This window comes from Giraffa tippelskirchi, chromosome 8 (genome assembly GCF_054371585.1).
Source record: "Giraffa tippelskirchi isolate mGirTip1 chromosome 8, T2T-mGirTip1v1.2.pri, whole genome shotgun sequence".
Classification (NCBI taxonomy): Eukaryota; Metazoa; Chordata; class Mammalia; order Artiodactyla; family Giraffidae; genus Giraffa; species Giraffa tippelskirchi.
In genome coordinates, this window is record NC_137282.1 from 159,927,611 (window position 1) to 159,943,718 (window position 16,108).

Genomic DNA, 16,108 nt, shown 5'->3' on the forward strand with positions numbered 1-16,108 from the left:
GAGTTTTATGAGTAACTGAATTTAAAATGAGAGGTGTTATCCGAAACTTGGGGCTTCCCTCAGATCCACGTTGATGCTGTTCAGTTTGTCCAAGGACAGAGGGTGCTGGCAAACAATGAGGGGGTGGAAAACGAAACAGCATCTTTTTAGGGAAAAGGGGGAAGCACCAGGACTTCCCTGGTGGCCCAGTGGCTAAGACTGCACACTCCCATTACAGGGGCCTGGGTTCCATCCCTAGTCAGGGGACTATTAATAGATCCCACATGCTGCAACTAAGAGTTGGCAGGCCACAGCTGGGACCTGGTGCAGCCAAATAAACAAGTGTTTTTTTGAAAAGAAAAGAAAGCAAAGGCTGGTGACGTAGTGGCCTGTGAGGGGAAGTGGCCGGAGGGCTTGGTTAATGACCAAGTTACACGAGGGTGTGTGTGCAAGTCCAGGGGAGTCTGCACCCTCGGAGGAGGGTGGAGAGGACAGGGCGACATGTAGTTTCTCTGAGTGGAAGAGAGAAGAGTCTAAACCTGATCTCAGGCTTTGCACGTCACTGCAGACAAGCCCTTGCTCCTTCATCCAGTCAGTTCCTTGACCTTGACAAGCTGTCTAGACATTACAGCTTGAAAGTAAAACTCAGATTTATTGATCTGAATGCCTTTGTATGCTTTTGAGGTGTGCTGTAACTTTCCTTTTATACATTGGAGTGTATAAAAATAAATGGGATTACAATTAATTAAAAAAATCTATGAATGGATTTTTCAGTCATTTTCATTCCTGGGTCACAGCTATTCCTGATGGGAAGCCTCATGTTAAAAGCATAGTCTTGGGACTTCCCTGGTGGTCCAGTGGTTAAGAATCCGTCTTCCAGTGCAGGGGACACAGGTTCGATTCCTGGTCCAGGAAGATCCCACATGCCGTGGGGCAGCTAAGTTCCTGTGTTGCAGCTACTGAGCCTGCGTGCTCTAGGGCCCGTGCTCCACAACAGAAGAAGCTGTCACAGTGAGAGGCCTGTGCACCACACCTGGAGAGCAGCCCCCACTCGCCGCAACTAGAGAAAGCCCAATGCATCAATGAAGACCCAGCACAGCCAAAAATAAAAAATTTTTTTTATAAAAAGCATAGTGTTCACAATGAAATAGCAAAGTTTTAGAGGTCACAGGACATCCAGATGGTAAATGTATTTTCCTAAAAGGAAGAATTAAAATGTGAAGCAATAATGAAAGTTCTAGCATTAGAAACACACGGCAGCCTCGGGGTACTTCTACTGCTAGAAACAGGAATGGCTTCCTCAGTAGGCTCCAGCCTAAAGATGTCATGGTATCTGTTAGCACAAACATCACAGGTATAATGGAGATAATCGTTTGCTTTTAGAGCCAACATAGTTTTTTAAAAATTGGCCTGGGCCCAGCTGCTGTTCCTGGGGAATTTCATGTTTGAAAAGTTGACATTTTAAGCCGCGATGCTGGCTTGCGTTTATCTATGGGATATACTCTCATCTAAGTAAATTAAAGTTAAGCTACAAGGTTAGTGACAGTGGAGTTTTGTCTCGTGCCCGTCAGGCCTGTCTTAGCTCTGCACATCTAGGGGCTGAGCTGGGCGTGCGGTCAGCTGAGACTCCCAGAACTTGGTGTGCGGATCTTCAGCTGTTGGTCTAACACTGGGCATGAAACTGAGCTACCGTGGAGCATTGGGCAGGGAGGGGCTCGTCCTGGACTGTTGCCACAGAGACGGTTATAGAATCCTAGCTGAGTGTCTTAGCATTGGGTGAGCAGGGGCAACAGAGCCAAGAATCACCAGTGGCTTCTGGAAAGTTTAACCCCAGAAAGTCCCTGAGCTCTGGGAGGACGTGTAAGCGGGAAGAGTGACCCACACGGCACCCTGTCAGCAGGACACAGCCTTTACGTTTTTCCATCCCAGAGACGCTGCTTAGGGTCTGTTCTTCTTGCTTAGAATCAAGACCCAGTCCTTTTGAGAGGGTAAGAAGGACAGAGAATCTCTAGGTGGTTTCTCAATTTAAATTAACTAACAAGGCCATAGTAAAGGAATTTTCTATCCCTTCCTGCCTTCCTCTCTTTTTTTAAGACTTTATTTTTCATTATTTAAATAAAAGGATATATGTCTAAGTAATAAAGTAGAAACAAGAAAATAAGAAAGAAAAAGAAGAAAGCAATAAATCAGTTTAATTATCTAACGATAACCGTTGCTTTTTAACTTTGGTGAATTATCACCCCGACATCTTTGTGTATATCGAAATAGAAGGCTGAGTGGAGGTGGTAAATGAATGAATAGTTGGGAAGGTGGGAGGGGGAGAGAGAACTTTTGATAAGAATGAGCTCAGGCAATTTTTAAGTTAAAGTATTAATTTTAAATTTTACTTGAATTTACCAGAACAAAATCTCAAGTAAAACTGAAGGAAATATGTTAAAATAGTTGTTTCTTTATTGTAAAAGAGAGTTGTTACTTAAAAATCACTCAGAAAAATAACAATTAAAAGACAGGCAGAAGTTAGAGCCGAGTTGTTGTTTCTGCATTAGATGCCGGGGGCTGGGGAGGGCCAGGACCTCACCCCTTCCCTCTGCTTCTCCTCGCCAGCCTCTCAGTTGTGAACCTTAACTGTGTTTACAATCGAGGTTTTACAGTTTTTGCTTTCCGTTCTGCAGTAATAATGCTGCCAATTGTTTAGTCTTAAGACTATTCAATTTCTTCCTGTTTTTGATTGGTTTTTAGATATATAATGATGTGGTTATAGTTCTGTTTGTTTCCTTAGTCCTGCAGTCTCATTTTTCATGCCGTGTGTTTGATGTCTTTTAATAAACTCGTATGATTATTTTTATTAGGGAGTATCTGTGGAGAATTCTATTAGGTTTTCTTTCAGAATGAATGCTTCGTCTTATCTGTCTCTCCCATATTGTATTTCTTTCTCCCTACCTGCCCCCCCTCTGTTTCTCTGCAAATTAAAGCAGGTTCGAGTTCTAAGAATTTTGTCGACCCATTTTCTTTTTCTCATTTTTCAAGGGGTGGAGTGGTTATGGTGGGGTGAGGCATCTCAGTTCTTCATAGAAGCTGTTCCTATTGCTACTGAATTAGGAACAACCTGTCCATGGTGTAGGAGAGATAGGATTCCGTTTCGAGAAATGAGCCTTTTCCTCCTGGAGCCTCGACTTGTGAGGAAAGGAAAAGGAAAGTGTAGTTGCTTCTACAGTGGTTTTTTCTTAGATTTCAGAAAAGCAAGTGCCCTTAAGTTTGGAAAGCAAACCTTTTTTTTGTCATGTGGGTGAAAAGTTAAAAACTACGTTACTTCAGAGACTGAAATTTCTAAAGATGGATATTCTAAGTACGAAGATCATTGTGATAAGGAAGAAAAGTGTGCCTTTGTCAGATGTGTTCTAATTAAATTTTTAAACAACAAAATAAATGTCATGTTCCTGTAACTCTTAGATTAAGCCCAGAAGATGATGAAGCACCCAAAGTCCATAAAGTGGATTTTTTAAAAGTTATGTTCAGAGCCAAGGGGAAAAAAAACCAGGAAATGATGGAACCACTGCTCGGGAGAGGTGATGTAATATTAATATACCACAGAAAGAAGGCAGATCTAATCAGCTCCTATTTTGTTTTGTTTTCAGCTTTTCTATTAGAACAAACAATGATTGGGAACCTTCATTTTTAGTACTACAGTATTATCTTTGATAGTCTAGATCAAATGGCTACTGATAAAAACTTTTTAAAAGTGGCATCCTCCTCTTTGCCGTGTTCTCACAGGGAGGGGCCTAACATTTTTCTGAAGGAACTCCCAGCGCCTGCCCTGCACGGAGCTCTGAGCTCACTGGGGCTGGCTCAGTTCAGGTAGAAGGCTTACTTGTGAAACAGCTGGGGAAGCCTCTGTTTGAGGCAATGCAAGGTCACGTGGTAGGATATACACCTGCCTGATAAAAGAATTTCAAATAAGAGGAAATCCACATAGGGAAAGGATTCACCTGGAGGGCTTTATGAAGGCACTATACCTGGGAGTGGGCTTTTGAAACACGTAAACATAACTGGAGGAGAGGAATGAGGAAAGCACTTTGAATGGGGAGAGGCCAGGGAGTGCAGTAATGGTGGCAGTAACACTTCTTGACCGCTCACCATGTGCAAGACCCTCTGCTCTGAGCGGCTTCTACTATTAATATCAATCTTTCCATGGTTTTTAAGCATGCTGTCTACTTCGTTACTTATTTCTACTATCAGCTCTTAAGTCCTCTCACCAGTCGTTACGTTCATTTCACAAATGAGGAACTAAGATTCTGAGAGCTGACCAGCAGCAGCGGTAGCACCTGGCCCCTACCGGGTGCTCAGGAATCACCTGGCAAATGGCCGAATGAGGGAGGAAGCAGACACGCCCCAGCGCAGTTACACAGGTAGTAAGAGCTCAACTCCAGGTGTGACTGACGGAGGCTGACTCAGCCTGCACGCCAGCCAGCGAAGTAAGTGAAAACGTGTGTACAGAAGTAAAATGGGTCTGGGAAATGAGGAGGTTTGACGTGATGGACTGCTCTCCTTGGTGAAATCGTAAGAAGGGTAGAGTGTTGAAGGTGAGAGCCTAGTCTTTAGAGTCGGGGTCTGATTTTAAATAATGCTTTCTGTGTCTTGTTAGTCACATTACTGCTGTTACCGACATTTCACTTCTTCACGCCTCAGTTTTTTATAGATGCCAAAAATCTGTAAAATGGGACAGTGATCTTTACCTAGTAGGAAAGTGGAGAGGAGTAAAACATGGACAGTATTTAGCACAGCTCTTGGCACATGGTAATATTCAGCAATTAGCTACAGTAATTATTACCAGCTGTTTTAATTCATTGAGAAGGGAACTGACTCAAAAGCAGCAGTTCAGAGAAACCTGAGTCTGGCAGTGGCAGCCAGGGTGAATTAAAAGACTGGAGAAGAGGCGAGAATAGCAGAAGGTCATTGGCGCTTTCTGGGTATCAAGTCCTGCCTGCCAAGGGAGCAGCAGTATGGATGGGGAAAAGGAGAGAGGACGTTGATGAATCAGAGACGCTGTAAAGGCTGCCTCCATCAGAAAGGAATGATACATTTATCAGGTGTTTTATATCTTTTCAGAGACTCTTGAGGTTGTTAATGATGACTTGTCATTGAAATTGGTACTAAATGTTCTTGGCTCACAAATGATAATGGTTCTCATTATGCTATTCCGAATCCTTTTTTTTTTCACTTTTTAGCCACCATGCCGTGAACAAAACCAGCTTTTTTTGTGTAGTTTCTTGAGATCTAAGACAATCCAAGTGTTTTTTTGTTTGTCCTTTTGGTTTTTAATCCAGATAAGTCTGCCCTTGAGTAAGGGCTGGTGACTGAAAATCCACTGTCTGTTTTATTTCAGTGCAAGCAGCTACTGACTCGGTCTGTAGACTCCAGCAGAGGGAACAGGAGCGAAAAAAGGTAAAAGTGGATCCTTTGAATAATGGAGCCTGTAACTCCAGGGCTTTTATCATCATATTAGTAGCAGTTACTTTTGGTTAAAAAAAAACTGAATTTTTCTTTTATGCAGTGATTTTTCAAGATTAAAAAATGGCTGATTCATTGAAGATGTGCTGAGTCAGTGAAGTCACATAATTGCACTGTCTGTATTTTTATAATTCAGATTGCAGACTTCTTTTTTTTCCTTTTCAACATTTCCATCTTTTCCCTGAAAATGAATTTCTCTCTAGGAGGAGAGAGAATAGGACTTTTACATGGAGCAGAAAATACCCACCAGCTTGGAAATATCAGTCTTTGAGCCTGAAGCCTTGAGTGTATGATGTATATTTTTTCTAGAGAAGGAGGCATTCATGCCTGTGGATGGGCTCTTTAATGACTAATCTGAGAGTGTGTGAATCACTTGCTGGTAGCGCTTTGCTTATTTAAATTTTATCTTAACTGAATTCAGGTGTGGAAAAACAGCACACGAATTTAAGTTCCCGTGATACTTTGGTGTTTTAACTTACAGTCTAAAGAATTTTTATAACTTATTTATTGCTCTAAGCCAGTAGAAATATGCTTGTTAAGAAATACTGAAAATACTGCCTTTTTGCATGTGGTGTATCAGCAAGTATTACTGTCTCCATTTCTCTGCAGTGTGTGGTTAATCCGTGATAATGGTACAGATCTGCCATTGTAAAAAAAGAATAATAATAACTTTGCCCAAGTTTAAATTTCTCAACTTTCTGTTCAACTCTTAATGTTGATATGAAGTTTAAAGATTCAGCAGCTTGATAAATCAAGCCTTACCAAAAGGACTTGACGATTAAGCCAGGGGGGAAGGCTGCCTGGGAGGAGCAGGATCCCAGTGGGCCGGGGGGAAGCAGAGCTGTCGTGAGCACACCTGTGATCTGGCAGGGCCGGGCTGGCCGGGGAAGTTGGGGCGTCGAACCCACCCGGTGTCCAGAGAGCACGGCGAGGGCGCCACCGTGGGCGGGGTGGGCGAGGCCCGGCTGGACCGCAGGTATGGTTCTGGTCTCTACTTGACCAGGTGTCACTGAGGATGAAAGATTTTACTTTAAGGCAGTTTGTACACACAGAAGCTAAAGGTCTAGGAGTCCCAAACCACTGACACTAATACAATGTAGGATAAAATTAAGACCTGTCATAAAGTTGTGGAGAGCTTTGCATGGTCCGGGCAAAAAGTGTAATTTACTAGTAGGAAGGGGGTGCCCCAGCCCAACCGTGGTCCGTGTGTAGAAACGTGAGTGATGGAAGATGGGAAGAACGATACGGTAGGACAGGGAACTGGGGGAGTGAAGCAATAGATGGGAGAGGTCAGGGGTCCAGGGAGCTGGCACGTGGAGGATCCACGTGGGTCTTTCCGGAGAGGAGCGCAGAGAACCAGGCGTGAGATGTGAGGCAGTTTGTTGTGGAAGCACCAGGGACGTGTTTGCGTTTGAGAATCAGGAAGGCTGTGCTGGAGCTCTGGCTGTAACAGATGCAGGTCTCTTGGCTTTCAGAATAAAAATGAAAAGGATCTTTTTTTTTTTAATGTGACGGTGTGCTCGTTATTGATCTTCGTTTCTAAGACATTCTCAGAACACTTCTGATTTTGGATAAAATGGCAATTCTTGCCATTCTTGAACAGAACTAACCTAAAATTAAATTATATTGGGGATGGATGGTTCTTCTTGACTCGTTGAACTTTCTGCACATTTGGTGTATTAACAGTGTCTAAGTAGGAAAATTACCAGATTGGGTAAAAAAATACCTGGTATCTTCTATTTTTAGGTACTTGAATTTGTTAGCTAACTATATGCCCTTGGGTAAGTCCTTGAGCTTCAAGGCAAATGCTTGTTTTTCTCATGGGGTAGATTGATGTTTTACGTACCTGATACATCATGTTGTGTAATTTATGTGAAATAGTGTTACTCTCCGAATGTCAGGTGGCATTTTTCCCCACCAACTCGATTGTTTGGGTAAGATGCAGGCAATCACTCTGTGGATAAGAGCCCTGCTGTGGTCTGTAGAGTTGGTGAAGTTCTTGAGAATCCTGCCTGTTGATGATTTTCTAAATTAAAAGATACTGTCCCTTGGTTTTAAAAAAAAAAAAAACAGAGCCTCAAATAATAAAGCCCTTGGGGATTTTCATCTTAAATATATTATAGGCATTATCTCAGAGATTGTTATTGAACTGTTTTTTTAATGGAATACACATTAAAAATCTGGATTTTAGAATACATTGAAATATCTTTATCAGTGCTTATCTAGGTAGCTGCTGCTGCTAAGTCGCTTCAGTCATGTCCAACTCGGTGCAACCCCAGAGACAGCCGCCCACCAGGCTGCCCTGTCCCTAGGATTCTCCAGGCAAGAGGACTGGAGTGGGGTGCCATTGCCTTCTCCGTATCTAGGTAGCAGAGCATTTGAAATATGGATCTTTAAGGTCTTTTTCAACTGTCATACCTGGTTTTGCCAAAACCGTGTGAGGCAGAGGTTTGGGGCTACATATATATAAGACAGAGAAGTGAGGTTTAGTTGCTCATCTAGCAAGTCTGTACCAAGCAAAATTGACCTCTAGCTGCATTTTACAGTTTCATGTGAACCGTCGCCTTGGTTATTCTCTTGGCTGCATTTCGTGTATTTGAATGGCTCTCAGAACAAAGAAAGATGGGAGCAGTGATGGAATAAAATAGACCATTGCCTTTATCGTTATTGCTTTCATGTCGAGACAATTTGTGGAATTCTGTGGGAAGTAAATCCTGATAAACGTCATTCATCCAAGTCACATTTCCCGCAATTGATACCTAAAAGTACACTCAAAACAACAAATGCGCCTTCCCCAGCTGTTTGACATATGCCTTAAAAACTAGGAACTAATGCAAGTTGCATATTGGGTGCTACCAATATAAGAGTAGTGAAATGAAAATACCAATGGCTGATGAAATTCAGTGACTTAAATAAATAAGCCGTCAGAAGCAGACAATGAGTTGTTTGATTATCTGACACTAGTTTAAGCTGAGGTTCGTGCACAAGCGTTAGCTTTTGAAGTTCTGTTCAATCAGACGAGAGATAATAATGAAGTGAATGTGAATCCTTCGATTCATCTTGTCCACAAATACTTGTTAGGTTTAGTTTTACTACTTATTTTCTGTTATGAGAGCAGTGAGGTAGTATGGCTTATACATTTCTCTTGATAGAGTTTGAAAATGCCAAGTAGTGGGTCAGTACACTAGGCTCTCTGTATCTGCTGGTTCTGCATCTGTGAATTCAGTCAAAATGTTTTAAATGGATATTTTTTAAATTCCGGCAAGTTCCAAAAAGCAAAACTTGAATTTGCCACATGCTGGCAGCTGTTTCCATAGCATTTACATTGTACTTGCATAGCATTTACATTGTATTAGGTATTGTGCGTAATCTAGAGATGACTTTAAATGTGTGGAAAGATGTATGGGTTACATGCCGTGTCCTGTACCATTTCTCTAAGGGCCTTGAGCATCTGCGGACTTTGGTATCCGTGAGGGTCCTGGAATCAGCACCCCACAGATCCCTCAGGGTGATCGTACATAGTGTTTTAAGTACTGAAAATAACTACACTTGTTTTTCTGACACTTAATACTTTCTCATTTATCTGCGTAAGGCATATGTAAGATTAAAGGCACGTGTACTGCTTACAGATATTCCAAAGAACCTTTTAGACAACCGTTGGTTTATTCAAAGTTTTCCTTTAGACCCGGGTTTTTCACCCTCTGCACTGTTGACATTTTGGAGCAGATAAATCTCTATTGTAGAATCTATGTAGGATGTTTAGCACATCCTTGGCCACTACCCACCAGATGCCAGTATGACTGCTACCCCCCAACCTGCATTGTAATAACCAAAAATCTGGGGGACAGGAGGGGACAGGAATATCAGAATCACCCCCCAGTTGAGAATTACCAGCTTAGAGTAAAGCATGCAAAAATGTTTACGTGTCCATCAGTTCTTTTATAGACCTGGTCCTGGACACAGTTTGCCTTCAAGACTGACTTCACATTTATCTCTAATGGGACATAAGGAAACTGGGTTATTATTACTATTTCTCTGTTGTAGAAAGAGACAAACGTTTACAGCTAAATTACTTTTGGTACCCAGTTACAGCTCCTTAATAAACTTTTCCTTTATTTTCTTTTAAAGTGGGGTTTTCTTTTTTTATCTTGAGAAAACAAATGTGTCTACATCTTTGAGGATCCAATTGATTTCATTTGGGAACCCCACCCACCCCGAAACTCGAAGTTTTTTTAATTGTGATAAAATGCACACATACATAGTTTGGGAAAGTATTAAACATAAGTCTGGAAGAGATTCACAAAAAGCCTATTTCACAGTAAATTATAGAAATTCCAATACTATCTTTATTTCTTTGGAAACCATTGTAGTGGGTCCCAGTCTCCACAGGATAAAAATTTTAAGTACAGAGTAAAAATATGTAAACTTAAGTAAACATTGTAGTGTAGAATTCTAGACTTGAACTAATTCAGGCTTTATTTCTGCAGTTGCTCTGCGTGTCCTTTTTTTTTTTTTTTAAACACAAGAATATTGAGTAACCCAGGGGTTAGAGGGGCTGAGCATCTAAGGAAGCATGTGACACGATTCTGAGCTGTTCGGAAATGAACGTGTGTAGTGACTCAGTCTGTCCAGGATTGGCTCTGTAACTGGAAGTTCAGAGTTGATTATTAAAGAATAAACAATGAAAACGTCTTAATTTGAAACTTGGGTATTACCGAACTTCAACAGTAATCTCAGCAATTATTTAGAACCCAGACCAAAGAAGGATTTAGTGGGGAGGAGTCCTGTGTCACTGACCTTATCCAGCACTGCCAGCGCCTGGTGGTAATAAAAACCAGTCTTTCTGTTGTGTGTGTCACTGATGTAAATTTTGTCCGGACAGTGCACCCTCTTGTTGCCTGCACCCAGGCAGAGCTCTCCCTCTTCCTGCTGTGTGTGCCATTAGTATGTATTGTATCATTATTGAAAAATTGTACCTGCAGACCAGCACGTGTAATATGACTCCATTCTGTTATTAAGTAAATGTTTGTATAAACATAGGAAAAAGACTACAAGTATAGCCATCCAACTAGTAATAGTACTAGAAAAAAGGAAATGGATTTGAAATGGATTTGATGTGTATGTGGGGTAGAGACCCTCCCTTTATATTCTTGTATTTGAATTTGTTTCTAAGCTCTGTAGTACTTCTTTAATAAAAATGAAAGGGAAATGCTAATCCAAGAGAAATTGCTGCTGCTGCTGCTGCTGCTAAGTCGCTTCAGTCGTGTCCGACTCTGTGCGACCCCATAGACGGCAGCCCACCAGGCTCCCCCTTCCCTGGGATTCTCCAGGCAAGAATATTGGAGTGGGTTGCCATTTCCTCCAGTGCATGAAAGGGAAAAGTGAAAGTGAAGTCGCTCAGTCGTGTCCGACTCTTAGCCACCCCATGGACTGTAGCCTACCAGGCTCCTCCGTCCATGGGATTTTCCAGGCAAGAGTACTGGAGTGGGGTGCCATTGCCTTCTCCGCCAAGAGAAATTACTGAGCCATAAATATTTACACTTTTGTTTTGATAAATTTTTGCATATTGCTCACCAGAGATACTAATTACTCCCACCACCAAGAACATCAACTTTTGAATGTATAATTTATTATGCACTTTTTTGGTAGCTGCTAGAAATTTTAACTGCAAACCATAATTACCTATTACAGATAATTTCAACTAATTACTTATTACAGGTAAATAGTTTGATTGCTATATTGTGTTCTTCTGTTAGTCGGGTGTGAATCTGTTGAGCATAAGCTCAGATGTGACTATGATTTTTCAAGAGTGTTTCAGATAGAGGAATCCTTGTTTCAAACTGAATCTGACACAGAGTCCCTTTATTTGACCTTAAAAGCAGAATTACTGCGCGCAGGGAATGGTCGTCTGAGGTTAGCTCACTGTTTACAAAAGATTGTTTCTTTTTTTTGCTTTTTTTTTAAATTTATTTTTAATTGGAGGGTAGTAGTAGTGTTAGTCACTCAGTTGTGTCCGACTCTTTGCGACCCCATGAACCTACAGGCTCCTCTGTCCATGGGATTCTCCAGGCAAGAATACTGGAGTGGATTGCCGTTCCCTTCTCCAGAGGATCTTCCCAACCCAGAGATTGAACTTGGGTCTCCTGCATTGCAGGCAGATTCTTTACTGTTTGAGCTACAGGGGAGACCTTAATTGGAGGATAATTGCTTTACAATGTTGTGTTGGTTTCTGCCCTACTACAACATGAATCAGCCTTAAGTATACATATATCCCTTCCCTGCTGAGCCTCCCTCCCACCCGCCTGTCCCTTATTTAGGAGAGTCCCTTTTAATTGTAAACAGAATCACTGGCTTGTTAGGCCAGGAGGCATGCTCCTGTTGGGATGAGCTCAGGGGCATCTTTGCTGCTTCTGATGGAGAGCAGTTTGGCTTCCTGTCTAGGCTGGGTTCTGGGGAAGTCACATCTAGGCAGACCGCATTTCCTGACAACTGGAATAGATGAGACCCAAGATAACCTTCACTCCTGTTGCCTTAGAATACTTTTTAACTTGCTTCTGAGCATGCAGGGTTAGTTAGTATCATCTGTGCTTATTAGAAATTAATTTCCAGCTAAAGCCAGAGTATCATTTTGATGAAGTTTATTTGCATTTTTCTTCTCTGACTATGGCTTTTCTCTTAGAATATAATAGTTTTTGCCAAAGTTCCGTGAAAAGAATTTAATGAACTCTTAATGTTTTATTTATCTTTTGAAGAATGACCGCCTCTGAGGCTGAAAGGTTAAAAAGTAATGTTTTGCATTTTGTCTAACCTGTTTCTCCAATGCATTGGATCAGCAAACCCCACCCTGACGCGCTCTCCGCACCACGGTCTGCCTACTCAGATCCCATGGGTCGAGGGGCATACTTGAGGGGGTTGTTTCACTCTAACTGAAACTTCAGATTCACTTCTGACCTCTTTTTACTTGAAAAGCCTTGGTACTGAGGAACTTTAGATCAGATTGGCAGAAAAATACTCTTCCAATAGCTTTTTGTGTGTGTGTATGTAAGACTTTTAGCCATCTGTGTAAAACTTCCCTGAAATGATCTGATTTGCATTTGTGATAGAAAAAACATAGGTTTGGGTGTCAGAGAGTCCTGTGTGTGAGTCTACAATTTAGTAGCTCAGTGGCCATGAAGAAGTACATTTAGTGTCCTCATATAGAAATATTAAAGAACATCTCAAGATGAATTTAAGATATTTGATGCAGATACTTTTGGTGTTTATTTGCTTTAAGAATTGGAACTGAACTAAAAGAGATTGAGTTCTCTCCCATTGATTAATAATCTGTGGTTCTCTTAAATGTGTCTAAGAAATATTTTGTGTAAGACATGCATTTTAATTTCTTGGAACAGCGGTTCTTTTGGCATATATTCTGTAATTTTAAATTGTATGCAATTAAATGGAATTTGAGAAATAGAGGTATGAAAATTTACTTGGATTGTGTTTGGATCTGTTGTTTAAAATACTAGATATTTTTGAAATTTCAGAAATGTGAATGCCCACGTTCAGGCATAGTAAGAGAAGCCTTAAATGTGTCTGATATGTTGTTTTCTTGTTGGACATTAAAACTGTAACGGAGTTTTATCATTGTGACTTACAAGCTGATTGTTATGCTATAGTGAGCAAATGTCAAGAAATAGAATTATTTTTGTCTCCCTGCATGGCAAAATGATTGTTTGGGAAATGTCACGTGACTTTCAAATTTTCTTTTCTCAGATTCATAATGACCTTTTAATAGCTAGTGAGAAACAGCGCGTGGCGCAGTGGGAGGACTTCATGAAAGAGCAGCACAGCAAGCAGGCAGAGGTGGACGAGGCGCACGGGAAGGCCGTGGAGAAGCTGAGAGCGCAGTATGCTGAGATGGAGAGGGACCTGGCGAAATTCTCAACCTTCTGAGAACTTGAGCCACAGCAATGACAAGCTACCAGAAAAAACTGGCATTTCCCCCCCCAAAAAAACCTGCTCCCAGCAAACCATTTAGCCTCTGCTTCAAGCTTAGCAATACATTTGATGGCACTCTTCTGTCGGAAGACGGAGCCCTTGCCTGGAGCCTTCGCTGTTTCCTAGAGGTGTGAGTGCCACATCTTCCCAGTTTCAAGTGCCTCTCAATGCTCGTTTGGAGGGGAAGGAGTTGGAGGAAAGCGGTGTCCTTGTGCTCCCAGTTAATGTAGACCAATCTCAGTTTCCATTGATTGATCATCCCAGAGAACTAACCGTAAGTACAGACTTCTTAGGGAAGTAACGTAATTCATCCTTCTGCAGGGTTGATGTTAGTTTATCGTTGTGGCTTAGAAAGCAGAGATGGTGTCTGCCTGTCGTGGCCTCCTTGGCTCTTGAAGGAATGTATACAGTGTTATTCCATGAGTAATGTAGACAGAAACAGCTGTCCTGGGAGCAGAGATACATTGAAGAGAGAGGAGCGTCAGAACCGTGTCTCTGCTGTGACATGGGGCCACGCTGGTCTCTGAACGGACTGTTGGGAGAAGCTGTCGTATAAATGCCGTGTTTTCGCTGGACAACAAGACACGCTTGTTAAGATTGTGGCCTTCCAACCCTTCATGTTTTCAGCTTTGTTTAAAACGTGCTTACAAGGAAAAGCTTACCAGAAACACAGTTGACTTTTAACCTTTCCAAGAACCATAATCTTGCCCATAGTCTTTACCTCATTTTTATGTCTGTTTTTGCTGTGGGTAAGCTTTGTAAGATAAATAACGTCTCTAGACGTTTAATGAGTAATCAGCAAATTCTGCCAAGGTCTCCCTCTGGAACCGTATAAAGATCCTGGCTCTGAGTAAACCAGAAGTATTTGCCCACATGACAAATGATCCATGTTAAATGTAAATCCTTTTTAGTGTTGAATGTCTGTTCTCATAAGCAGGTGTATTATGATGAAACATGTACCAATTCTGTCATCACTGTGATCTTTAAAAATCTGCATTTAACAGTCTAATTGAGGAACTAAACAGATTTTTTTTTATTTACCATGAACCAAGCAGAATTATATGCAATAATTTCAAGAGGTTTATGGCAAATGAACGTGAGGTATGGCTAGACCTCGCCGGTGTTTTTTTCATTGCTCTTCAGTGAAGAAAAAGGCACAAGAAGGAAAATACCCAGCTCGCTTGTGTCATCTCCGTGTTGCTCCTGCAGAAAAGGGACAATGCCTGCCTGTGTAACTTTATGGCTTAGTGTCAAAGCTTCATTCTTGGCTGCATGTTGAAAATGTGATTAAAGTTAATAGAGGAGATGAAATAAGTATTTGAGATTTCTTTCAATAACACAGAACTTCTGCCAACTCCCTCTGTCCGCTACTGTAGGCTTGACAAGCTCATCCATCATCCTCTGGTACCTGGACCAAAAAGAGCACTTGCTGACATGCAGGCATGTTGGAATTTTCTTAATTCTCTTTCAGTGGATGGAAAAAGAAAACATACTTCCAAAAATATCCTGCACATGAAAAGGGAGGGGAACCCTAAATGAAAATTCCCTTTGTACTGTAGGCAGTTTCAGAAGAGCTATTAATTGCCCGTGCACCACTGAACAGATGCTGGAACCAGGAAACCAGGCCCGTGTGTGCAAGCAGTAACGATTCCTCCACTTGTGCATAGATTTTTGACCATGTTCATTCATCTCGGGTGAATAATAAATACTTTACCATATGAGTTTGTACTATATGAGGATCTAAGGGCCTTCTTAAACCAAAATGACTTTATGAACTTTTTGAGCTTTAAACATGGATGCTAAATCTCTTCTTTGTAACTTTCTTAGCTATTCAATATACCTTCTAAAGGAGATGGTTGGTTCTCTTTCCTTTTAATATTTTTAGTAGTGAACACTTTCACTTATATTTCTCAGTTTCTAAGTCACTTTTGATATGTATTTTATTTATATATAAAAATTTGCTTTAGTAGTTACATAATAAACAGCATTTCTGCTGTTACGCTGTCTAGCAGAGAGAATATGGCTTCTGGATGGCTCACAGGATTACTTTCTAATGAGCAAATGAAATAATGTTTTGTCAATTTAAAGTGCTATGGAAATGTTTGTTTTTAAATTCTAACTTTTTAATTTTCTGTCATGATTTCTTTTTTTTTTTACTTGCATATGTGGATTTTTTTTTAATTTCCCAACATGTAGACTTTTAAGTTCTATTCTTATTGATTTCTGCTTTCATTGGACTGTGGTCCAAGAACAGATTCATATAAGACTGAAATGTTACAATTTGTTGAGATTTGCCATCTGACCTAAAATACGGTCAGTTTTTGGAAATGTTGTGTTAGTGCTTGAAAGGATGCGTATTTCCAGTTGCTGGGTGTTCATTAGACCAAACTGTTAACCTGTGTTGGCCAAATTGTCTCTGTTTTAATGTTCTTTTTCTTCTACTTGATCTTTCAGATTCTAAGAGGTGTTAAAATTTTCTGTTCTAGTGGATTTTCTAATTTCTCTCTGTAATTGTGTTAATTTTTGTTTTATATATTCTGAAACTTTGTCATTCAGTATATTACAAGTTTAGAATTGTTTATGTTCCACATTTAGAATTGAATCTTATATTTGTTGTCACAGCTTCTATTTCTAATAATGT

General features: G+C 40.8%; 2 protein-coding genes across 4 annotated transcripts in view; both read left to right on the plus strand.

Moving 5' to 3' along the window:
* Positions 1 to 16,108, plus strand: part of BLOC1S5 (biogenesis of lysosomal organelles complex 1 subunit 5) — a 47,620-nt gene that overhangs the window by 9,755 nt on the left and 21,757 nt on the right. For 2 of the 3 annotated variants that reach the window (XM_081523670.1, XM_081523672.1), the window contains 2 exons: positions 5,363 to 5,421; positions 13,243 to 14,778. In XM_081523670.1, the coding sequence (XP_081379796.1) occupies positions 5,363 to 5,421; positions 13,243 to 13,422 (239 nt within the window). In that variant the 3' untranslated portion in view covers positions 13,423 to 14,778. Of the gene's footprint in view, positions 1 to 5,362; positions 5,422 to 13,242; positions 14,779 to 16,108 lie in introns of those variants that run through there. The other variant, XR_014063289.1, reaches the window with a different exon arrangement.
* Positions 13,353 to 16,108, plus strand: part of TXNDC5 (thioredoxin domain containing 5) — an 86,869-nt gene continuing 84,113 nt past the window's right edge. Inside the window, exon 1 of the mRNA XM_081523669.1 lies at positions 13,353 to 13,741. The gene's annotated coding sequence lies outside the window, so the exon portion shown is untranslated. The remainder of the gene's footprint in view (positions 13,742 to 16,108) is intronic.